The sequence below is a fragment of the Vombatus ursinus genome, unplaced genomic scaffold (assembly GCF_900497805.2).
Source record: "Vombatus ursinus unplaced genomic scaffold, bare-nosed wombat genome assembly UNPS02014774.1, whole genome shotgun sequence".
Classification (NCBI taxonomy): Eukaryota; Metazoa; Chordata; class Mammalia; order Diprotodontia; family Vombatidae; genus Vombatus; species Vombatus ursinus.
Genome location: NW_020954552.1, coordinates 22145345 through 22166609, shown reverse-complemented (window position 1 = coordinate 22166609; position 21265 = coordinate 22145345). Strand labels below are relative to the sequence as shown.

General features: G+C 39.6%; 1 protein-coding gene and 1 pseudogene across 1 annotated transcript in view; one reads left to right on the top strand and one right to left on the bottom strand.

Moving 5' to 3' along the window:
• Positions 1–594: 594 nt before the first annotated feature.
• Positions 595–2746, top strand: LOC114044638 (annotated as a pseudogene).
• Positions 2747–2995: 249 nt separating this feature from the next.
• The window catches only part of HEXB (hexosaminidase subunit beta), a 31013-nt gene continuing 12743 nt past the window's right edge, over positions 2996–21265 (bottom strand). Inside the window, exons 5-14 of the mRNA XM_027864317.1 lie at positions 18855–18965; positions 17158–17259; positions 14902–15031; positions 13400–13580; positions 12230–12316; positions 9289–9361; positions 6682–6856; positions 4260–4350; positions 3952–4056; positions 2996–3180 (exon numbers count right to left, since the gene is read on the bottom strand). Coding sequence (XP_027720118.1) covers positions 3132–3180; positions 3952–4056; positions 4260–4350; positions 6682–6856; positions 9289–9361; positions 12230–12316; positions 13400–13580; positions 14902–15031; positions 17158–17259; positions 18855–18965 — 1104 coding nt within the window. The 3' untranslated portion in view covers positions 2996–3131. The remainder of the gene's footprint in view (positions 3181–3951; positions 4057–4259; positions 4351–6681; positions 6857–9288; positions 9362–12229; positions 12317–13399; positions 13581–14901; positions 15032–17157; positions 17260–18854; positions 18966–21265) is intronic.

Below are 21265 nucleotides of genomic sequence, written 5' to 3'. Positions count from 1 at the left end.
AATGTGAGCTGTCATGTTATACTTAGTACATTGACTCTGTCGGATGCCCAAGGCTATGCGGGGAGGAGAGGAAGACTCAGCTCCCACCCTCAATCCCCCAGAGGCGGTGTGTTGGTTTGAGTTGAGTGTCAGGAGGGTTGTCCCCAGACCTCTGCCCCCCTTCTATTCCCCTTCCCCCTCTGTTACTCCACGTTAGGGTGGGGGAGCAGAACAGGTCAGGAACAAAAAAAGAGGCCTGCAGAGAAGGCAGAAATGGAGCCCTGCTCCTTCAGGCAGGATATGCAAGGATATGCCTCTGTTCCAATATTACTGCTGTAACTCTACTCCTGCCTGCTTCGTGTTTCACTGGAACTTGGGCCCCCACTTCTGCTTTTCGGCCCTCCCCAGAGCTGCTGGGTCAGGAAACTGGAGGCATCTCCAGGAGCCGTGGGCTATTGTGTCCCCCTGACACCAGGGAGTGTGGGAAGGGGGAACTTCTGCCAGGGTTGGGGTCAGGACTCCCCAGCTGAGAACAGCAGGAAAGCTTATCTGCATATGTAACAAAATCAGAGGAAGGAGGGACCCACAAATTCCTAGTTTCTAGAGGCTGGTTGGATGGGGATGAAGAAAGCCCACAGTGGTTCCCCAGCTATGCCTGCCTTCCCTCTTCCCATTGTGTCTTCAGACCCTGACCAACATGGGACTTGCTGGGGAAGGAATTCAGGGTTTCTGGTTTCTTGGGTGAGCACGAGTGACTCATTTCCCAGCAGAGTAGTTTTGGGGGTGTTGAGATCAAGATTGGGGTATTAGGAACAAAGATCATGGTAAACTCTCAGGACACTGAGGGCAGATCATAGCAACAACACACTGGGACACACTGCCTAGGTACACCTTTCTCCCCCTTTCCTTGTTTTTTCCTCACTTCTCCTTTGGCACATGGCAATGCCCCTTCCTTCTCACTCCCCGTCCCCCAACTCAGTCTTCTTGTGAGGATAAGGTGGGCACGCAGAGTAAGAGGGGCTGAAAGCAGAGAAAGGAAAGTCCAGTTGGATGACCAAAGGGAGAGGAGGAATTTATTGCTCCTCTTGCCCCCCAACAGATTCCAATACCGACTTCCCTGACAATGTTCCTAGAGGACAGGCACTCTTGGCAAGCACCTCCGAGAAGCCAAATCTGGGAGAATGGGGGCAGCAGTGGGGTGTTCTCCAACCCCACAGCAAAGACTGTAAAACTGAAACACCATTCAATAAAGTCCTCCTAACCCTGAAAAAAAAAACCCATGTATTTAATTGCTTCATACAGCTCACATATAGTAAAAGCCCAAATTTTGGCATGGGGGCCGTGCTGTGAAAGGGATTGTTCCTCCATCTTGTACTGGGCTCAAGGCAAATTTTGGTTTATCTCCAAATTCCCTTGCCTGTCAAAGTGCTTCATGCTCCAAAATTATCTACATCCCATCAAGACTTCATTTTCTCAGAGGATCGGATTCTCAGGTGTATATTAAAGTGGGTTGGCCAATTAAGACTGACATTTGAATAACCGATAGCCTTGTGAGTTTCTGAGATATTTGTACTTTTGAATGAGAATGCTTGACTGAGGAAGGCCTTTCTACAGACCAACCACCTATTCCTGCTTTTCCCATCTCCTTCTTCCTTGCCTGAATGTATATCTTATCTAAACTTTCCAAGCCCTTTCGCTGAGCCCTAAGAGTCCTCCATGAGTCATGAAATGCCACCCATAACCATAAGGGGATAAGTCTTCAGGTCCTTGCTTAGTCTGTAAAAGTTAGAGCTAGTCCAGGTAATTCTCCATTTTCTATCAGCAGCTTTGCTTGGTTTTGACTCCATGAAACATTGTACTCCCTGGTGGTTTCCTTCCTCTCCCTCCCCTCCCTCCCCTCCCCCCTCTCCTTCCCCCATTAGACTGTAAACCTCTTGAGGTCAGAGATTGTAATTCTTTTTCTTATTTGTACTCCTAGCACTTAACACAGTGCCAGGCAAATGTTTATTGAATTGAACTGAAAAAAAGATGAGGATTGAGGAAAGACCATTAAATGCAACAGTTGAGAGAATAGCACAAGAAATTTTGTCAGATGCTTTACCAAAATGGAACTCTAGCTACAGGATTGCCCTGATCCACTGACATGTCCTGTCAAAAAGGGAAATGTGGAGATCAGCAACCTGTATGAGATCCAATTTCATAATGCCAAGCCCCAGTGACTAGATGGCTAACAGTTTGACAGAGCACCTTCTCCTCAATTTTCACTGGACATGATCTCCCCCTGTGCTGTGGGGGAAACTGGAATGCCTGGTATGGGGAGCAGGACCAGGCAGTGTACCTGCAATGTTTCTTAGGGGGCTACCCTACCTACATTGGACTGCTTGAACAAACTCAAAGAAAACAAGGAGTATCTGGAGTTCTGGAAGGAGAGGAGGAAAATGCTGCTGTCTTGGAGGAACTAGTTATTTTTGGAATTCAGCTTCTGGAATAAACCCCAGCCTCATGAGTGCCTCACAATGATCATAAGCTGAAGACTTACAAGCTGAAGTCAGGGACTATGATTAAGGGAGGAAATAACAACCTGAGCCAAATTCCAGCAGGAGAACCAGGAAGCTATAGACAGATTCTTCTCCCAGATCAGAGAGCTCTATGTGGTCCATCATCTCGGAGCCTAAAGAACCTCTAGTCCTAGGAGGAGACACACAGCACAGCTTGGAGAAAAAAGGTCTGGAAAGAGAATGTGTATTAGACAATCCCTCTGGTCTAGGACAGTGTCCATATTATGATCTCACCCCTCCAGTGACACCAGAGATGCCTTCTGCATCCTGGGAGGGAGCAGTTGTACAGAAGACACCCACATGTCATGCATCGTTCTTTCTTCTGGGATCTGGGCACACCCTCCAGAGTTAAGCTAGGAAAAACAGAATAAAACCAACAGTTCTGGCAAAACAAAAAAAAATAAACAAACAAAAAAAAGTCAAAGCTAATATGAAAACTAAAAGACAAAGACTCTAAGTATTTTTACAAAGATATATTTTATTTGTAAAAATTCATACTTCGTATTTCAATTTACATAATTTCAAAATTAAGTTGATCACAGTGCAAACATCAGCTATAATGGTTTCTTCCCCATTCTGCTCCATTTGGGCACTTCACAATTCACAATAGCCAACATAAAGAGGTTCTGCTGCAATTCTACGTCTATTAAAAAAAGGAGAGAGAAAAGCATAAAGAAAGGCAATTTTTTAAAATAAAAAATAATCTGCCAGTTGAGGTTGTCCCTGGAGAATAGTTTATGCCCTGGGCGCTGCTGCATAAAAGGTACTAGAAAAAAAAGGGATAATACAAATATTCTAGTGTTAACCTTGAGTGTTAGTGGTAACCTTCAGTGTTAATTCTTGAATAACTGGTCATGGGATCAATCTGAAAGTGACCTCAGGCCATCTAGTACCACTCTCTCATTTTACAGATAAGGGAAGTGAAGCCCTCACAGATGTAGACATGGAAATGGGTCTCAGAGGCCATTTAGTCCAGGCTCCCTAATTTTACAGTTGAAACTGAGGTGCAGAAAGTTAAGTGACTTGACCAGGGTCACACAAAGAGTAAGCATTACAGGTGAAATTCGAACCCAGGTCTTCTGACTCAAGAGCCTGTACTCTCGACTGTATTTTAATAACAGACTCAAAATAGAAACTGCTTAAAAATTAGAGGGATTCTTCGCCCTCTTGCCTCACCCCAAATGATGAAATAAAGTACTAAATGTTTTAGGCATTTAACAAATGATGCTTTTAAGCAAAAAAGGCTAGTCATACTTCAATGTTCCAGACTCTTTTCAATAATAAATAACAACTCCTATCTCTAAATTAAAGTCCATATTTTCAGAGTGTCCTTCATTTCTACTTTAGGTGGTAAGTGTGTCCCATCTCTCACACCTAACTTCAATATCCCAGTCCGGTAATACCAGAGGCTTACCTGACCATGCGGCAGCGATGTTCTGCCAGTCTGTCATAAGCGTCATCCAGGTTACGGACATTTTTGGGGCTCCAAAGTCGCTCTGCTACAGCACTTGCTCTAGGCCTACAATACACATCCCCAAGCAAATTAGCCACTTAATGCTTCTAAATAAGGTAGGTCTAGGTAGTGCTATTCCTGCATCAATTTAGGGATAAACAAACACCTCTATTATCTCAGGTAATTGTTTAGTCTTTAATTCTAAACTTGCATTTGACCACATTTAGATTTAACTACTTAAACCAAATGGTACTGAAGTTATCCCATACCATAATCTGGGAGTGAGATTAGTGGCGTCCACGTACTCTCCCCACAGGGCAGCTGTTCCACCTATTACGAGGTCTTTCTGTTTTTTAGTACCTGAAATAAGACACAAGTTGCAAATAAGATATCTGCTGCCTAAAGTACATGAGGGTACAGAAAGCCTGTGTTACTACTTAATGGATCACTGACATTGGTCAATATTTGGTCTCCTCTGCTTTAATTGTCCATTAAAAATAGAATAGCCCTGTCTTGTCTGCTTGAAAGGAATTCCTTGGAATCTAACAGAACCATATTAATTTCTGAGGTGGTGTAGAACACGGCACAACTTGTTAGCAAAGCTTTTGAGAATTTGGGGGGAGGGGTCACATCTAAGTCATGATGTAGCATTTGAATAGGACTTTAGTGGAAATTAATATTTTTAAAACAATTACAAACAAGTAACAATACCTGACATTTCCATGGTACTTTAAGGTTTGCAAAGCACTTTTATAAATCATTTCATTTGTTCCTAACAACCCTTGTGAGATAGGTACTAATCTTACCCCATTTTACAGTTGAGGAAACAATCTCCAGTGAAGGGACTTGCCTGGGGCCAGTCAGAATCTCAAATCCAGGTCTTCCTGATGCCCTATCCATGACACCACACTACCTCCTCTAAGTAGGTTGTGGCAATAGTAGGCTGAGCAAGTTGTTTTTGGTTTTTGCTTCCAGATGGGGTCTCCCCATCTTGCCCAGGCTGGAAGTGCACTGGAAGCTTTGACCTGCTCTGTTTCTGACCCAGGCCAGTTTGATTTTCCTTAGGCAGCCTGCAACACTGTCCCCCATTCCTGTTAGCTCATCATATTAGGGCTAGAGTGAGCACTTGGTAGATACCTGGCCAACTTAGTTCACTATAGCTCAGAACTCAAGAGCTCAAGCGATCTACCAGGCTCAGAGACTCCCCAGTAGCAGGAGCAGGGATAACAGGTAGACGCATCATGGACAGCTCAAGTCCATCTTGAAAGATCTACGATAGAAGCTGTTTTCTTGGTAAAATAACGACTAAGTTCCACTAGGTCAAAAGCCTGGGTCAAAAACACCAGAAGGGACTGAGGAAAGGCAAGGATTTCAATAAGCATTAGCTCATTAAGACATGTCCAAAAGACTGAGGGCCAGTGAAGGTGACAATGTAAACGGATAGGTACTGGATAGGTACAAGCTGGGGAAATCCACTTTTCCAACCCCTTTGTAAAGACACTTTATATTTATAAACACACATATTTTATATTCTTTTTTTTTTTTAGGCAATTGGGGTTAAGTGACTTGCTCAGGGTCACACAGCTAGTAAGTGTCAAGGGTTTGGTCTGAGGCCAGATTTGAACTCGGGTCCTCCTGACTTCAGGGCCAGTGCTCTATCCACTGCGCCACCTAGCTGCCCCCCATATTTTCTATTCTTAAATCAGGTAGATTTACGATTTTTTTTCCTACTAGGTCAAAAATACAGCCAATTCAGTGAAAATTCAACAAACAAAATTAAAAAAATTCAACAAACTTCTTAAACACCTACCAGGTACTAGGTGCTGGGGCTATAAAGACAAAAAAATAGTTCTTGCAATCAGGCTTACATTCTACCAGTGGGATACAGGAATTATTAATGATAATAATAATAATAATCATAGCTAACATTTACATAGTGATTACTATGTGCCAGGCACCATACTAGGTACTTTACAGTTATAATCTCATTTGATCCTCACAACAACCTATTATTATCCCCATTTTACAAATGAGGAAACTGAGGCAAACAGGGGTTAAATGATTTGCCCAGGGTCACACAGCTAGGAAGTGTCTGAAGCCGTATTTGAACTCAAGTCTTCCTGACTCCAGGCCTTGCACTCTATCCATTCTGCCACCCAGCATAATAACTTCTGGAAAGACAGGGCATTTACAACTATGAGTATCAGTTCCAGCTTTATTTAGGAGGTGGGACCTGAGCTGTTTGGGAGGGCATCCCACAAAGCTTATATAAAAGCAGTGATGGGAGAATAGCATGTCTTACAGAGGGAGCAGCAAGAAAACCAGTTTGGAACACAGTACATCAGGGGAATAATCTAAAATAAGACTGGAAAGGCAGGTGGGAGTCAGATTGTGGAGGGCTTTAAAAATACAAGTATTTGTATTTTACCCTGGAGGCATGGTGAGCCAATGAAGATTTCTGAGTAGGGGAGTGCCATGATCTGATCCATGTTTTAGAAATATAGCTTTAACAACTTTGTGTATGGCTATGGGAGGACAGGAGAGGAGAGGAGAGGGGATGGATGTGAGAAATGTTGTAGAAATGTAACTTAGCACTGCTAAACTATTTTCTACTTCTTGTTTCTTAAAGAAAACACTTCAAAAATGAATCTTTATAATTAAATAAAAGCACCTTACAGATACTAGACTCACCAGCAAAATCAAGGGGTTCCACAGCATAGTATTTCTTCCAATCTTGTCCATAAGTAATATAGTCTAGGTACCAAGGGGCTGCAAGGACCACAGCATACCCAGCCGCTGTTACGTCTGCTAGCTCCTTACGATAAAAAGAGTCTTTCCACACTTCAACTATAGTGTCTTGTTTAAGCTAGAAAGATTACAGTATACATTAATGGAATAAGTAGATTAAAATGATTTTAAAGATCACTGGCAGTAGCCAAAAATTCAGCACCAAGCCTGGATTCAGGAGGACCTGAGTTCAAATCTAGCCTCAGAAACATAACACTTACTAGCTGTGTAACCCTGGGCAAGTCATTTAACCCCACTGCCTAGTCAAAAAAAAATTTCCCCTAATTACGTGTAAAAACAATTGTAAACATTTATTTTGTAAAATTTTGAGTTCCAAATTCTCTTTTTCCTTCCCACCCTCCTCCTCCCACCCGAAATAAGCAAATTGATACAGGTTGTACATGTACAATTATGCAAAAGATGTTTCAACATTCAGTTAAGCTTACGGTATACTAACTTTACAAGCTTCAAATTGCGCTAAGACTTTTGGGACATTCTGTATGTGTGTGTGTGTGTGTGTGTGTGTGTGTGTGTGTACACGTATATACATACCTACCCTTATTAACTAATCAACAAACATTTATTAATCACCTACTGTATGCACTTCACTGTATTCCTCACTGAAGATATAAAGAGAAAAAGAGCCAGTTCCTGCCATCACCCCTCAAATTAGTGCCTACTTTCCTAGTTTTAGGGCTTTAACACTAAGAATTCAGCATAAAGATTAACCTCTGTGCTTGACACCTGGGCATAAAGGACTCATGGCTGAGTTCCATTCCCACTTCTACCACTTATCTTCCATTGAGGACTGAAGGCGTCATAACTGTGATAAAAGGTAGATTTGCTAAAAAGCCAGTGGCCACTGGGAGATCAATAAAGAATGCTAATGACGTTAAATTTCTGTTTTTCATCCCTGCTGAAAGGCACAGATTAAAAAACAAGTTTAAGCAAGCAACTTTCAAAGAAACAAATTTCCTTGTTAGGCTGTATAAATCATAAGCAAAAATGCTCTGAATCTTCCCCACAATGACAAAATTAAGTATTTCCCCTTTTGCTGTCTCTCCCTCCTCCCCTGAGTCTCCTAACAGAAAAAAAAATGCTAGATACTGCCTACTTCAGCCTGACAGTCAACACACCAAAGGCTTTATGATGGAGGAAGAAGGACAGCCCTTCAGTGGCTCCCTAGGGACACATGATGATGCCAGTGTGGATAAACCCTCTGATAACGCAGATCATACCCCCTCTACACCTTAGTAGAGTTGCTAAGGGCAAAAGTGGTCATGACTCTACTACTGTCAACTTGGTGATGACCCACAGCATAAAATACAGATTCTTTATCCTGGTATTTTGAGATCCTTTGCAATCTGGCTCTTGCATTTAAAGACTTCTTTCAGTCAAGCAACAAATAATCATTAAGTGTCTACCATATTGCAGACACTGTGCTAAGCACCAAAGACACAGAGACTAGACTGAACTAGTACTTGCCTTCTACATTCTGCAGGATTCTACTCTCCTCCCATGCATATATTCTATGATCTGGCCAAAGTGGACCACTAAAGGTTCCCTGAACTCCTCCTATCCTTTCCCCCTTCTGCATTTGCTTAGGCTGTCCCTCTTACCTGGCATACTCCCTCTTCTTCTTCACCCTTTCCTTTAAGGTCCAGCTTAGGAGCCACATCCTTCAGGAAGCCTCCTCTGATCCACCTCCAACTGAAAGTAATCTCTCCTTTCTGAAACTGAACTTTATCTCGCCCCCTTCTCCCTTGCTGCCTAAATCATATTTATGTATGCACAGATCTTACCCCCCGTTGTTGGGTTGTAAGAACTTATGCTTTTCATCTTTGTATTCCCAGGGCCTCGGTTATAGTTAGGGATAAAGACAGGGACTCTGTCTTTTTCATTTCACTGGTATAGAGAACTCCTGGTACACCTTCCAGGCGAGGAAACTCCCTCTCTCAATGAAGACTGGCCCTTTCTTTGCGACTCATAATCTTAGAGATTTGCCTAGAACTCTAAGAGATTAAATTAATTTTCCAGGGCCATAGTGTCAGAATTTGAACCCAGGTCCTGTTGGTTTTGAGGATGACTTTCTATCCCCTGGGCCATTCTACCTCTCTGCTTACATTAATACTTATCATGATTTCCTTCAATCCATCCCAATGATTGCATTGATTAGGATAGGGATGGGGATTGTTATTTCTTTGATGTAAGAAGCTCCCTTTGAGACACTAACTCTTCCATCTTCGTGTTGGCACCTTCTCTGTGATGTAAACAATTGACCAGGGGAATGAGAGGTTAAGTAACTGTCCAGAGTCACTCAGCCAATATATACCAATAGGTGAAAGTTGAACCCTCATCTTCCTCACTTGGATGCCAACTCCCTATCCACTGTCACAGTTTCTCAACTGCACACACACACACACACACACACACTAATAGAAAAGCAAAAAATCTGGCAATAAATAAGACTTGGATTGCAGACCAATATCCATTTTAGCATATGGATCTTACCTTTACTCCATTATCAAAAACTTCTTGCCAGACTATATATCCTTTGTTTGTAGATGAAATGATATCTATAAGCCTAACATCAAAAAAAAATTGGTCACAAGAGCTACTTGAGGTCATGCTGATTAAGTTTAATAGCATTAGAAACCTGTCCCTTTTCTATTACAGATTAACCTTAGACATAAGGACCAACTGATGAAATATGCATTTGATTGTCAAGTCTCTATCTTTACCCTCCATTTCTCATCATAGCCCTGGGATCATATTTCCAATTGCCTGGTGGAGAGCCCCACCTTAATACACCATTAGAGTCTCAGATTCCAAGAGTCTACACTTGAACTCATCATCACCTCCACCACCACGCCCCTCACAATAAGGGGGACCCTAGCTTCTCTATCTCTTCTCTTTTACTTCACATATCTAACCAGGGGTGGGGGACCTGAAGCCTCCAGGCCACACATGGCCCTCTTGGTCTTCAAGTGCAGCTGGCCTCGAAGCCACAGGTTCCCCACCCCTAAATCAGTTGGCAAATTCATCTATTCTACCTCTGCATTATCTCTCAAATTGGATGGTCCAGTTTAAATGGGACAGTTTCACTACTGTAACTAATGACAACAGATCAAAGATCTGTCTTCCTTTCAGTTTCAGGATGATCTGGCTCAACCAGAAACCAAAGTTTCTTTAAGTCCATTTTCCACTCAACTACTCTTTTTCCTCTTCTGTAAAGTCATACTGTGTGTATCTTCTATAACATTGAACAAATGGGTTTGTAGTCTAAAAAAATCTTTATTGGGAAAAAAAGATTAAATATTTACTGGCTGAGGTAGTTTTTTGTTTTTTATTTGTTTTATTTTATTTTATTTTATTTTTTGCTTTTGCCTTTATTGTGGCAACTTTTACATAGGTTAAATTTCTTTAAGAAATGGTGAGATCCAATGTAATAATAGCAATAGCAAGTATTTACATAGCACTTTAAGGTTTGCTTAAGTGCCTTACAAAGAGTATCACATTTTATCCTCACAACAATCCTGGGAAGTAAACCCATTTTACAGATGAGGAAACTGAGGCAGACAGTGGTTAAGTGAATAGCCCAGTTTCCCAGAGCTAATAAATGTCTAAGGTTAGATTTTAACTCAAATCTTCTTGACTCCAGGCCAAGAGCTCTGTCCACTGAACCACCTACAAGCCTCAGCTTCACTTTTGTATATACTTTTATGTTTTTATGTTTTCTATTTTTAAGTTTTGGTAGCTTGCTTAAATGCATAAGGACTGAGATGCTAAAAGCGCATTCTTTGTCTTCTTTTATCTTCTGCCGTGGTACTGACCTTGAAACTTGTCTCAGCCAGTTGGATGATCTGCACACCCACAGGCAGCTGATCTGAATGGCCTCACACTTTAGTAACCAGTCACTTCCTGTTTCAGATATAGTCAATTGCATGGTTTTTTTTTTTTGTTTGTTTTGGCTATTCAGTCTTTGTCGTCAACTTTTTTTTTTTGTGTGTGAGGTAATCTCGGTTAAGTGACTTGCCCAAGGTCACACAGCTAGTATGTGTCAAGTGTTTGGTCTGAAGCCAGATTTGAACTCAGGTCCTCCTGACTTCAGGACTAGTGCTCTATCCACTGCACCACCTAGCTGCCCCTTGTCATCAACTTTCAAACTCTCTTCTTAGAATAATAGCTCACATCTAGGTAGTACTTTAAGGTTTGCTAAGCACTTGACACACATTATCTTGGGAGAAAGCGAATTGTGAAGCTTCTGAGTAGTCTACAAGCCTTTGGCCTCTGTCATTTCTATAGTTTGAACCATCTTTTCCAACTTCTTGTTGATGCTGCTGTCCTTCCCTGTAGCAGTATTTTTTTTACATTTAATTTTTATTTTATTTTTTCTCAATTACATGTAAACAAAAATTTTTTTAACACCCGTTTTTAAAGAATGAGTTCCTATGGAGTTTGAATGCATATCGAAGCATACTACTTGCTTTTTTTTTTTCTTCTGTTGTGTTTTGTTTCCTCTTTCTGATGGTTCCTCCTATTGGTTCTAATTCTTCCTTACAACATCACTAATGTGGAAAACATGTTTAATAGGAATGTATATGTATAGCCTATATCAGATTGCACTCTGTCTTGGGGAGGGAGATGGGGAGGGAAGGGGAAAAAACTTAACCCAAAAAGCTTATGGAAGTGATTGTTGATAAAAACAAAATAAACTAATAAAAAAAATTTTGAGTTCCAAATTCTCTCCTTCATCTCCCCCTTCCTTGAGAAGGCAAGCAATTTGTTATAGATTATACATGTACAGTCAAGCCTCGTAGACATATTTCAGTAAAGCTAAGATTCAGGCACTCCATGAAGCCCACACATAGTACCAAAGTTAAATGATTATTTGTAGATGATCAAAGAAGCACATGATTCTCAGAACTATCTGTCTTCCCTTTATGCCTTTCTATCCCAGGACTGAGGACTCCACTTAACTTTACCTATTTCATTGACCTTGAAAAATTCTTCACCTACTTAACAGCTTTTGTTAATAGGTCTCTCTGGACTTAGCTAGGCTGCTTTGAAGGGATAAATTAAAGCCATGGGAGTGGATGAGATCTTGGAGAGAAATCTTCTCAACTCCAAAATTTCACCAACCTCAGATTTCCTTGTAATCCACTAATAGAGCACGGAGTAAGAGGAGGGGAAACCCTAGACTGATGCATACAATTGGTTCTCCCTGAGGACTGAGTACCTCCTGAGAATTTGTATAGTTGAGGAGCAGCTAGGTGGTGCAGTGGATAGAGAACCCGCCCTGCAAGTGAGGAAGACCTGAGTTCAAATCTGGCATCCATAACACTTACTAGCTGTGTGACTCTGGCCAAGTCACTTAACCCCAATAGCCTCACAAAAGAAAAAAAATATATGGCTGAAACCAAGAGAGAGATTAGGCATTCAAATAACTTACCTCTGAATATAGTAAGATTCAAGTTTCCTATAATCTTTACCAAAGCTTCGCTCCTTCATGAATTCTGTCACAAATGGGTTTGATTCCCTTAAAAAAAATAGTTAATTTAATTTGGCCCTCATATTTAAAGGAGAAAAAGACATTTCCCTATATGGATATCACCATAAATTTTATTTTTTAAAGTGTCACTTTAAATGTTGCAAATACATTGATAAATACCCATCATGACTGCCTCTTTCAATACTTTTAGACTTAAAACTGTAAAAAAAAAATTGTGCAAAATAAAATTGACCTAAAAACCTTTCTTGGTTAGTTATTATAGCTTTTTAATGCTTTTCCTTGAAGATGACTCTCCCTATTCCTCCTCAAATCCAAGGTGATTTCAAAGACCTTAAAAAAAAACCCACAAAAATTTTAACTCATTTTATTGAAGCAATTCTATGATCTTTAATTAGTCAAAAACAAAAATCCACAGCAAAAAATGTACAAAAGAAAAAAGTTCAAAAGTAGACAGAGGAATAAATTAGATATATTCTTTAAAACAAACTATCTTATAAAAGTATCAAAGATAATCCTTTATCTTTTCTTTTTAAAATTTTTTATGATTTTTAAATTTAGTTCATACTACAAACAAAAAGAAAAAAAAGAAAAAAAAGAAAAAAAGAAAAAATTATCCAAAAATTCAATTTAAAAACTATTCACTGCCTCTGCTGCCTCATATTGGTGATACAAGTTCAAAAAAGAAATCCAACACAGTTTCCTTCCCTAAGAAGCTTATGACCAATTTCTCAGCATCTTGATTCTGCTTTGTAAGCCCCTCATCCCACAGAATCAGAATGCAAATTTTAGGATTGGATGCACCTTCTACAGCTGGGGTGGAGGAATTCTTTGGAGGATTTTGATTATTCAAAACCTGTTCTCACAATTCGGAGCCTCTCATAACTGCATCAAGGACAGTCGTTTAGAAAATGAAGTTGAGGGGCAGCTAAGTGGCGCAGTGGATAGAGCACCGGCCCTAGATTCAGGAGGACCTGAGTTCAAACCCAGCCTCAGACACATAACACTTATTAGCTGTGTGACCTTGGGCAAGTCACTTAACCCCATTGCCTAGCCTAAAAAAAAAAAAAAACAAACAAAATGAAAATGAAGTTGATTTTAAAGAAGTCATACCAACAATCAAAGTCCACTTCATCTCCCCCCAAATGGATGTACTCTTCTGGAAACACTCTGCTAATTTCTTTGAAAAACCTCGACATAAACTCATAGGTTGTATTCAAAATCGGATTTACAGGCCCGAAAGAATTAGTCTTCTCTGATCCTTGATAACAAGGTGTCAAGAGGTCTTTCTGACCTGCAGTCAAAGAGTTAAGACACGTTAATAAAGCTTTTCATCCAAAGGAAGTAGTTTTATTCTTTTCATAAGAGTCTAGTGGCTTCAATTTCTTTTTTTTTTTTAGGCAATTGGGGTTAAGTGACTTGCCCAGGGTCACACAGCTAGTGTCAAGTGTTTGGTCTGAGGTTGGGTTTGAACTCAGGTCCTCCTGACTTCAAGGCCAGTGCTCTATCTACTGTGCCACCTAGCTGCCCCCAATTTCTAAAGTATTTTGTTGAGTTCTAGGCATCACAGTTTAAGAAAGACACTGATGAGGTGGAGCACATTCAGTTGAGTGCAACCAAGATGGTGAAGGAGCTTAACTTCATGTCATGTAAAAAGCATTAAGTTGAAATCAAAGTACACTTGACATGTACTAGCTGTGTGACCCTGGGCAAGTCATTTAACCTCAATTGCTTTACCAAAAAAAAAAAAAAGCATTAAAAGTAGGAAAAGAGAGCAGAGGAGAACCAGGGGTGCTGTCAAGTTGAAAGAGTCTTTATTAAGCACCTGCTATGTGCCAGGCCCTATGCTAGGTGCTGGAGACACACATATAAAAGGGAGTGAAGTGCCTGCCTTCAAGGAGCTTGGAATTCCACTAGAGGAATATGAGAAATACAAAATAAATACCAAGTGATTTTGAGAGGTGAATCAGGAAAGGCTTCTTAATGCATGTGATATTGGAGCTGAGCCTCAAAGACACACAGTTTCAGCTTATGAGAAGGTTCCTAGGCAGGAGATAATGCAATGTAGTATACAGGGAAAAGTTTATAAGTACCTAGTGAAGGAAAAGGAATAATGAATAATCAACTTGAAAAGATGGCTGGGGCCAGATTTGGAAGCTGAAATTTGTTCATTAAAGGGTTAAGATTTTGAAGGAAGAAGAAAGAAAACTGGATCCAGGAGGACCTGAGTTCAAATCCGGTATCAGACACATAACACTCACTAGCTGTGTGACTCTGGGCAAGTCACTTTAACCCCAATTGCCTCACAAAGACAAAAAAAAAAGAAGAAGAAGAAAGAAAAGTTTGATCATGGCAGGTGCCCTAAGCAATGTTTTGGGAATCTGATACACCAGAAGGATGACAGTGATTCTAACAAAGGGCTGAACAAATACAGTTTTTTTTTTTAGAAACCACATCTTATTAGAAATGAGTGCTGCCTCAGGGAGAACACAATGAGAGGGGATTATAAAATTAACTATACAATTAAAAATAATTAAAAATTGGGGGAGTATAAAATTATAAAATGACTTCAGATTGTGATTTCTCTGAAGCCACGAAAAACACAAACTTTTTACCTTTTCCCCAGGATTCTGTGTGGCCTGGAGTATCAAATTCTGGGATAACTCTGATTCCTCGTAATCGAGCATGTTCAATCACAATTGAGATATCCATTTGAGAATAAATATGAGCATAAGAATAGGCTCCCTGTAGAAATTATAGTTATTAAAGTTAAAATCCATAAAGTTGGTTCAAATGTCCATTTTCAGTAATCCAATTTTACTGTTCCTTTTATTTAATATTTTATTTTTCCCAATTATATGTAAAAACAATTTATAACATTCATTTTTTTAAACTGCTGAGTTCCAAATTCTTTCCCTCCTTCTTTCCCCCTACCCCTACATTGAGAAAGCAAGCAATTTGATATAGATTCCAATTTTTACTTCAAAAAAGTGACAAATAATTTTATTTTTTCTAATAACTCAACATGCTAGATAAGAGGTTCCCAAACACATTTGGCCTACCACCCCCTTAAAAAAAATAACTCAGTGCCTCCCTGGAAATCTTTAACAGTTTTTTTTTGAAATTTGCATCATTTCAAAAGAATATAAACTTTTTTTTTAAATGACACAACTCAAATTTAGTAACTTATTGTAAATTTGTGGGTTTTTTCCTGCATTGAAATTTTGATGATGCAATATTGCATCATGTAACCATATAGTATCACATTGTAAACAAATCATTACACGCACGTATTCCTGTCGATGCATGCTGGACTTTCCAACAATGCCCAACACCCTTGCCTGCCAAAACTTGCTGAAGTCTTGTTGGTGGACTTGACCACTGATCCGTTATAACTTGCATTTTGTGTGTTTATTTGGAAAACAATGTAATCACTATGACTTTAACAGATTCCCAAAACATTGCTTAGGGCACCTGCCATGATCAAACTTTTCTTTCTGTTGTTACACAACAGATGAAACATGTACAAATGGTTTTTCAAACTTTTTTCCTTTTCCCTCCTTTCCATATGCTTCCATCACTTCCTTATTTTTATTCAACACCCCTCAATTGTAACTGAAGCAACTACTGCCCCCTTGGATCCTTCCAGCACTCCCCAGGGGGCGGTATTGCCCACTTTGGGAACCTCTGTGTATGGTCCTCTAACAACACTTGGATTCTTTATTTTAAAATACATATTCAAAAGGTGACAGAAGAAGAAAGTCTGCTATGAGAATTTCTTCTAAATCATGTCATTGTCTTTTCACTAAATTTTAGACAATCATCAATTTTACTAAAATATCTGTCCAACCATCCCCAATCACTGTCTTCTGTTTTCTGGAATGCTTGCCTGCTCACCCCTACTATCCAGAAAGCAAAGTGAAAGAAAGATTTAAATGTCCTTGGTCACAAATAACTGGCTTTTAAAACCTGATTCTTTAAAGATGACCTTATTGTATTTCTGCAAATTAATTCACAATCAGAACACAACTTAGAATCCTACCTCTGAAGAATTAACTTGTGCTTGTTGAAAAAAATAAAATCAGCAAAAATTTACCTTCTCTCCCTCTCACTTAAGTCCCCCAATGGAGAATGGGACCTTGTCTAGTCCTGTTGAACAGCCTCTCCCTCTGCTGGAGTGTGCAATGCCGCACACTCCTGGCTAGACCCCATCTTCAGTGTCCAAAGACCTCTCTGTCTGTCTCTCTAGGCTAATCAGGGCTAGAAAAATGACTTGACTTTTGCTTGGATTTCCCCCATCAGGCACTGGTCTGGTGTGTTTTCTAGATCTGTTCTGGGAAATTTTAGCAGAGAGCTCACAGTTTTTCTTCCTGATACGCTGCCATTTTGGCTCTACTTTCTTGAGCACTTCTATTTCCTCCTCTTAGAGGAAGAAGGAATATTTCTTAGAGTGAATGCTCTGGTTCCAGCAATCCTCTCCCTAAGATACACTGGTCGAGGCTTAAGATGATGCATTTCAAAGCATGATAACTTGCTATTTCTTAAAGCAACTGTGATTACCTGCCAATGGTAAACTGTCCTATTTATATTTACATGGCTGGTTTCTGTTATTCATAAATAGCTCTAGTTATCCATTTAATTAAAAGCTTTATTTTATTTGCATTTTCCCCAGAATTTATTTAAAATGAAAGCTAATTTTATAAGTTTCAAACAATAAATACTTAAAGCTACAATCTAATAAAAACAAATGCAAAGTAGACAGCTACAGTAAGCTGTGAATTCATACATAAAAGGGATCATTTAAGATTCTAATTCATAAGCATACTATAAAAAAGAGCTCTGTAGACAGAATAATTGTATAAATTACTCACTTTCTTGCTTAAGTCTGGAAAAGCCATACTCTGATATGGGAAGGAATTGTCATCCACTATATGCCAATGCAGAACATTTAATTTATTAAATGCCATGGCATCCTATAAGGGAATAGATTCAAAATTATTCTTTGTACATGTCAGGCAGTATCTAAAACGCATTGTGGATTTCTCCTTGTGTTTCTGTGATTTCTATATATACATATATACATATATACATATACACATATACATACATACATACATATATACATATACATACATACATATATATACATATACACACACATATTCTTTTAGGGAATACACTTATTAGCTTTGTGATCCTGGCCAAGTCACTTTCATCCTGCTTGCCTCAGTTTCCTCATCTGCAAAAAGGAGCTGGAGAAAAAAAAATGTCAAGCTACTCCAGTATCTTTGCAAGAAAATCCCAAATAGGTTCAGGAAGGGTCAGATATGACTGAAAAATTCCTGAACAATACAAAGGGATGAAAGGTGTGGAAGAGACAAAACACTGCTCCTCCAATATAGTTTACATAGATATTACCACTACCACCACCCCAACTACCACTACTGTATAAAGTTCTCCACTACCCTAGACAGGGCTCTCAGTCTTTTGAACACAAGAAAACACTTATGTAAACTTCAGTAAGACTGGGAAGTGGGAGGAGGAAGAGCATGTGGAAGAAGGACAGAAAAGTTCTCCCTTCAGTCTCTAAAAGTACTATGTGAGGATGAGGCAAAGCTCAGCATTGTAACTCAGAAGAGAGATGCAAACTCAGGGACATTTTAAAAGAAAACCTTAAAGGAAAAGAAATGCAACAAACTTTCTAAGGCACTTTTTTTCAGAGCAGAAAAATCTATTATGTCTAACTTGACTTGCTCATAAAATTTTGGTGAAAAGGAACAAAAAAAATTCTCAGCGAAAAACAACATGACTTTCCAATTTCTTCTGGGCCTTCATGGGCACATCTTAAAGATACATAATGGACGATAAAGAAATCACAAGTGAGAATTATAAAAATGTCTTAAAACAGGACAAAGCCTAAAACAGCACTGGGGGCTATTGGGTACAGGAGTCCTCAAGCTAATGAAGGCTGGGCACTGATGCTCTTATTTGTCCCTTACTCTGCTGAAAAAAGGTTATACCTCCATAGAGCTCACATAGAAGAGTGTCGTACTGTGGAAGAGGGATAAAGGACCTATGTTCAAATTCTAGCTACCTATGTGACCTTGTGATTTGACCTTGAGCAAATCACAACCTTCCAGGCCTCGGCTCCTTCTCTCTATAATGACAGAGTCAGACCAGATGCCTCTGAGGTTCCTTCCAGCTCTAAATCTACGACCTACAAACATATTGCTCTAGCTAGTTAAGCTATAGAAACCTACGATAAGCAAGTGGTCTGCAGTATGAAATCCTTCTGCAGGGACAGTGCGATATAGTGGATAGAGCTCTGGATTTGGAGGTCAGAGGCCTCGGTCTGACACCAGCTCCTTCACCAGAGGCAAGTCCTTCTATTTCTCTAAGCCTGCCTATTCATCTGTAAAATGGAGGTCCTTATACAACCTAGCTCTCACAAGGTCGCTGTTGGGAAAAACACTGTAAACTTTAGAGAGTTATAGAAATTTGAGCTATTACGAATGTGAGCTACAGTATCTTGTTACAGTCTAAGAAGTAGAACAAGACAGTGACTTACCAGGGTTGTAAGAATAGTCTTCAACGGCAGAAAGTGTCTAGATGTGTCGATTAAAACTCCTCTATAACCAAACCTTGGAGCATCAATCACCTCTGACTCATTGATCACATACTATGAATTTAAAAAATAAATTCATAGAATTAAAAAAAATTCTTTTCCCCTCAACTTGAGCTAAAAATTGGTATTCCTGTATTGGAAAATAGCAATGCCAACTGGTTGAGGGGTAATTTAAGGCTCAACATTACCATCTTAACAAAGTAAACCCTTACTGCCATTACTTTAGATCAATGGTTCTCAAAGTCTGGTCTGAAAATCCCAGGGGTTCCCCAAGACCGTTTCAAGGAGTGCTTAAGGTCAAAACTATTTTTATAATAATACTAAGGCATTTTGATTTCTAATATGGTAAATATCAATAGATATAATCCATATAACAAAAGCTTTTTGGGGAGGTCCTCAATAATTGGTAAGAGCATAAAGGAATTCTGAGGCCAAAGATATTGAGAATTGCTGCAAACCGATGCATTAGATAAATACTGGGAAAATGAGTCATCCAAATGTCAATATATCTAATAGCTCTTTTCAGGAATGTTCTTTTTTTTATTGACAATTTAAGTTATCAACAAACACAAACATTTCAATAAACAAGGAATAAGAGAAAACTACATAAGAAACAGTGAACTGTGATGCATAATTTGTTTTTTTTTTTTAAAAGAAATGTAGGGGCAGCTAGGTGGCACAGTGGATAGAGCTCCAACCTTGGAGTCAGGAAGACCTGAGTTCAAATCTGGCCTCAGGCACTTGAAACTTACTAGCTGTGTGACCCTGGGCAAGTCACTTAACCCCAACTGCCTTACCAAAAAGAAATATATACATTATACTATATATAAGAAATACAGTATTATTATATAATATTATAATTAATATAATACATAACTATTATATATAGCAATTTCATTACTACTGTATTAAATTACATATTATATTTTACATATCGAATAAAAGTATAAATGTATATATGTTGTTAAGGGCTGTTAAGAGGTCCCCTGAACTTGTTTTTTTTGAGTTGCTATATTTTCCAGAAACATTGGACCTAGAGCATGCAGGAGGTCCTGAATGCGTCAAGGATGAAGCTCCCCCTGAGCTGACATAATTTGTTGTTGCACCCCAAGCTGGACTCCCTCTGTGTTCCTGGGAGACAAGACAGGCACAGCCAGTCTATGATAATGTTGTGCAGCTGGGGTTCTTTGCAGATAAGTGGACGCTCCTATCTTCATAGTCTGGCAGTTCCCAAGGCGAAAGAATGAGGCTTTGCCATCACCTTGCTCCTCCCTGTGGGGAGTGGTCTTGTCTTTTTTTCCCACTGCTGCTGCACCGTTCCCCCTCCCATGTCACACCCTTTCCTGGTACCCCTTCCTCCCTCTGTTCTGCTATTATAAAAATATAAACTTCTGTAAGGACTGGGAACCCTTGGGGCTTTGATTTCCACATGCATGTTCATTCCTCTTGTAATAAACCTAGTTTTTATGCAAGTTTTGTGAAGGTGTGATTTCCTATTGACAATATGTACATATATGTACATATACATATATACTTTGTAGTTGTTGAGTTGTTTCAGTCATGCACAACTCTTTGTGACTCCATTTGGGGTTTTCTGAGCAAAGATACTGGAGTGCTTTGCCATTTTCAGATTAGGAAACTAAGCAAACAGGGTTAAGTGATTTGCCCAGGATCACACAGCTAGTAAGTGTCAGAGGCTGGATTTGAACTCAGGTCTTCCTGACTCCAGGTCTAGTACTTTATTCACTGTGCCACCTAGCTGCCCTATACATATACATACACACACACACACACACATACATATACACACACACACAGTTGTAGACATAATATTAAAAAATTTAACAAGGTAGTAATAAAAGTATTCTATTCATGTCCCTTTCTGCATTTTAGGGTATTTCTTCCGTGCATTTAAAAAAATGTTTTACTGATGCACTTTTGATACATGTTTAATCTGTCACTACTTACCACCACCCTCCCTAGTAGAAGCCCTTCCTTGTAACAAATATGTATAATCCAGCAAAACAAATCAACACATTGGCCGTGTCTGAGAACGCAAATCTCATTCTGCATCTTTAGGCCATTCCCTTAACAACTATTAAAGGAAAAAATTTACCCCTCCAGTGAGCCATGTACTCTACTGTTTCTCCCTTGAGCTGTCTGTCCATGGAAGGCCCTTCCCCCTTTTCCTTTCCTCCGTCTATCCCTAGTAGAGCAGGAAGCACCCACAGCAAGGATGTCCTTCCCCCTCCAGCTCCTTCCTCATGGTTGTCCAGATCCTACCCTCCCCAGACTAGATCAAAGGCAGCCAAACTGGAAGAGTGACATGGATGCTCAGATGAGCTGGGAGTCAC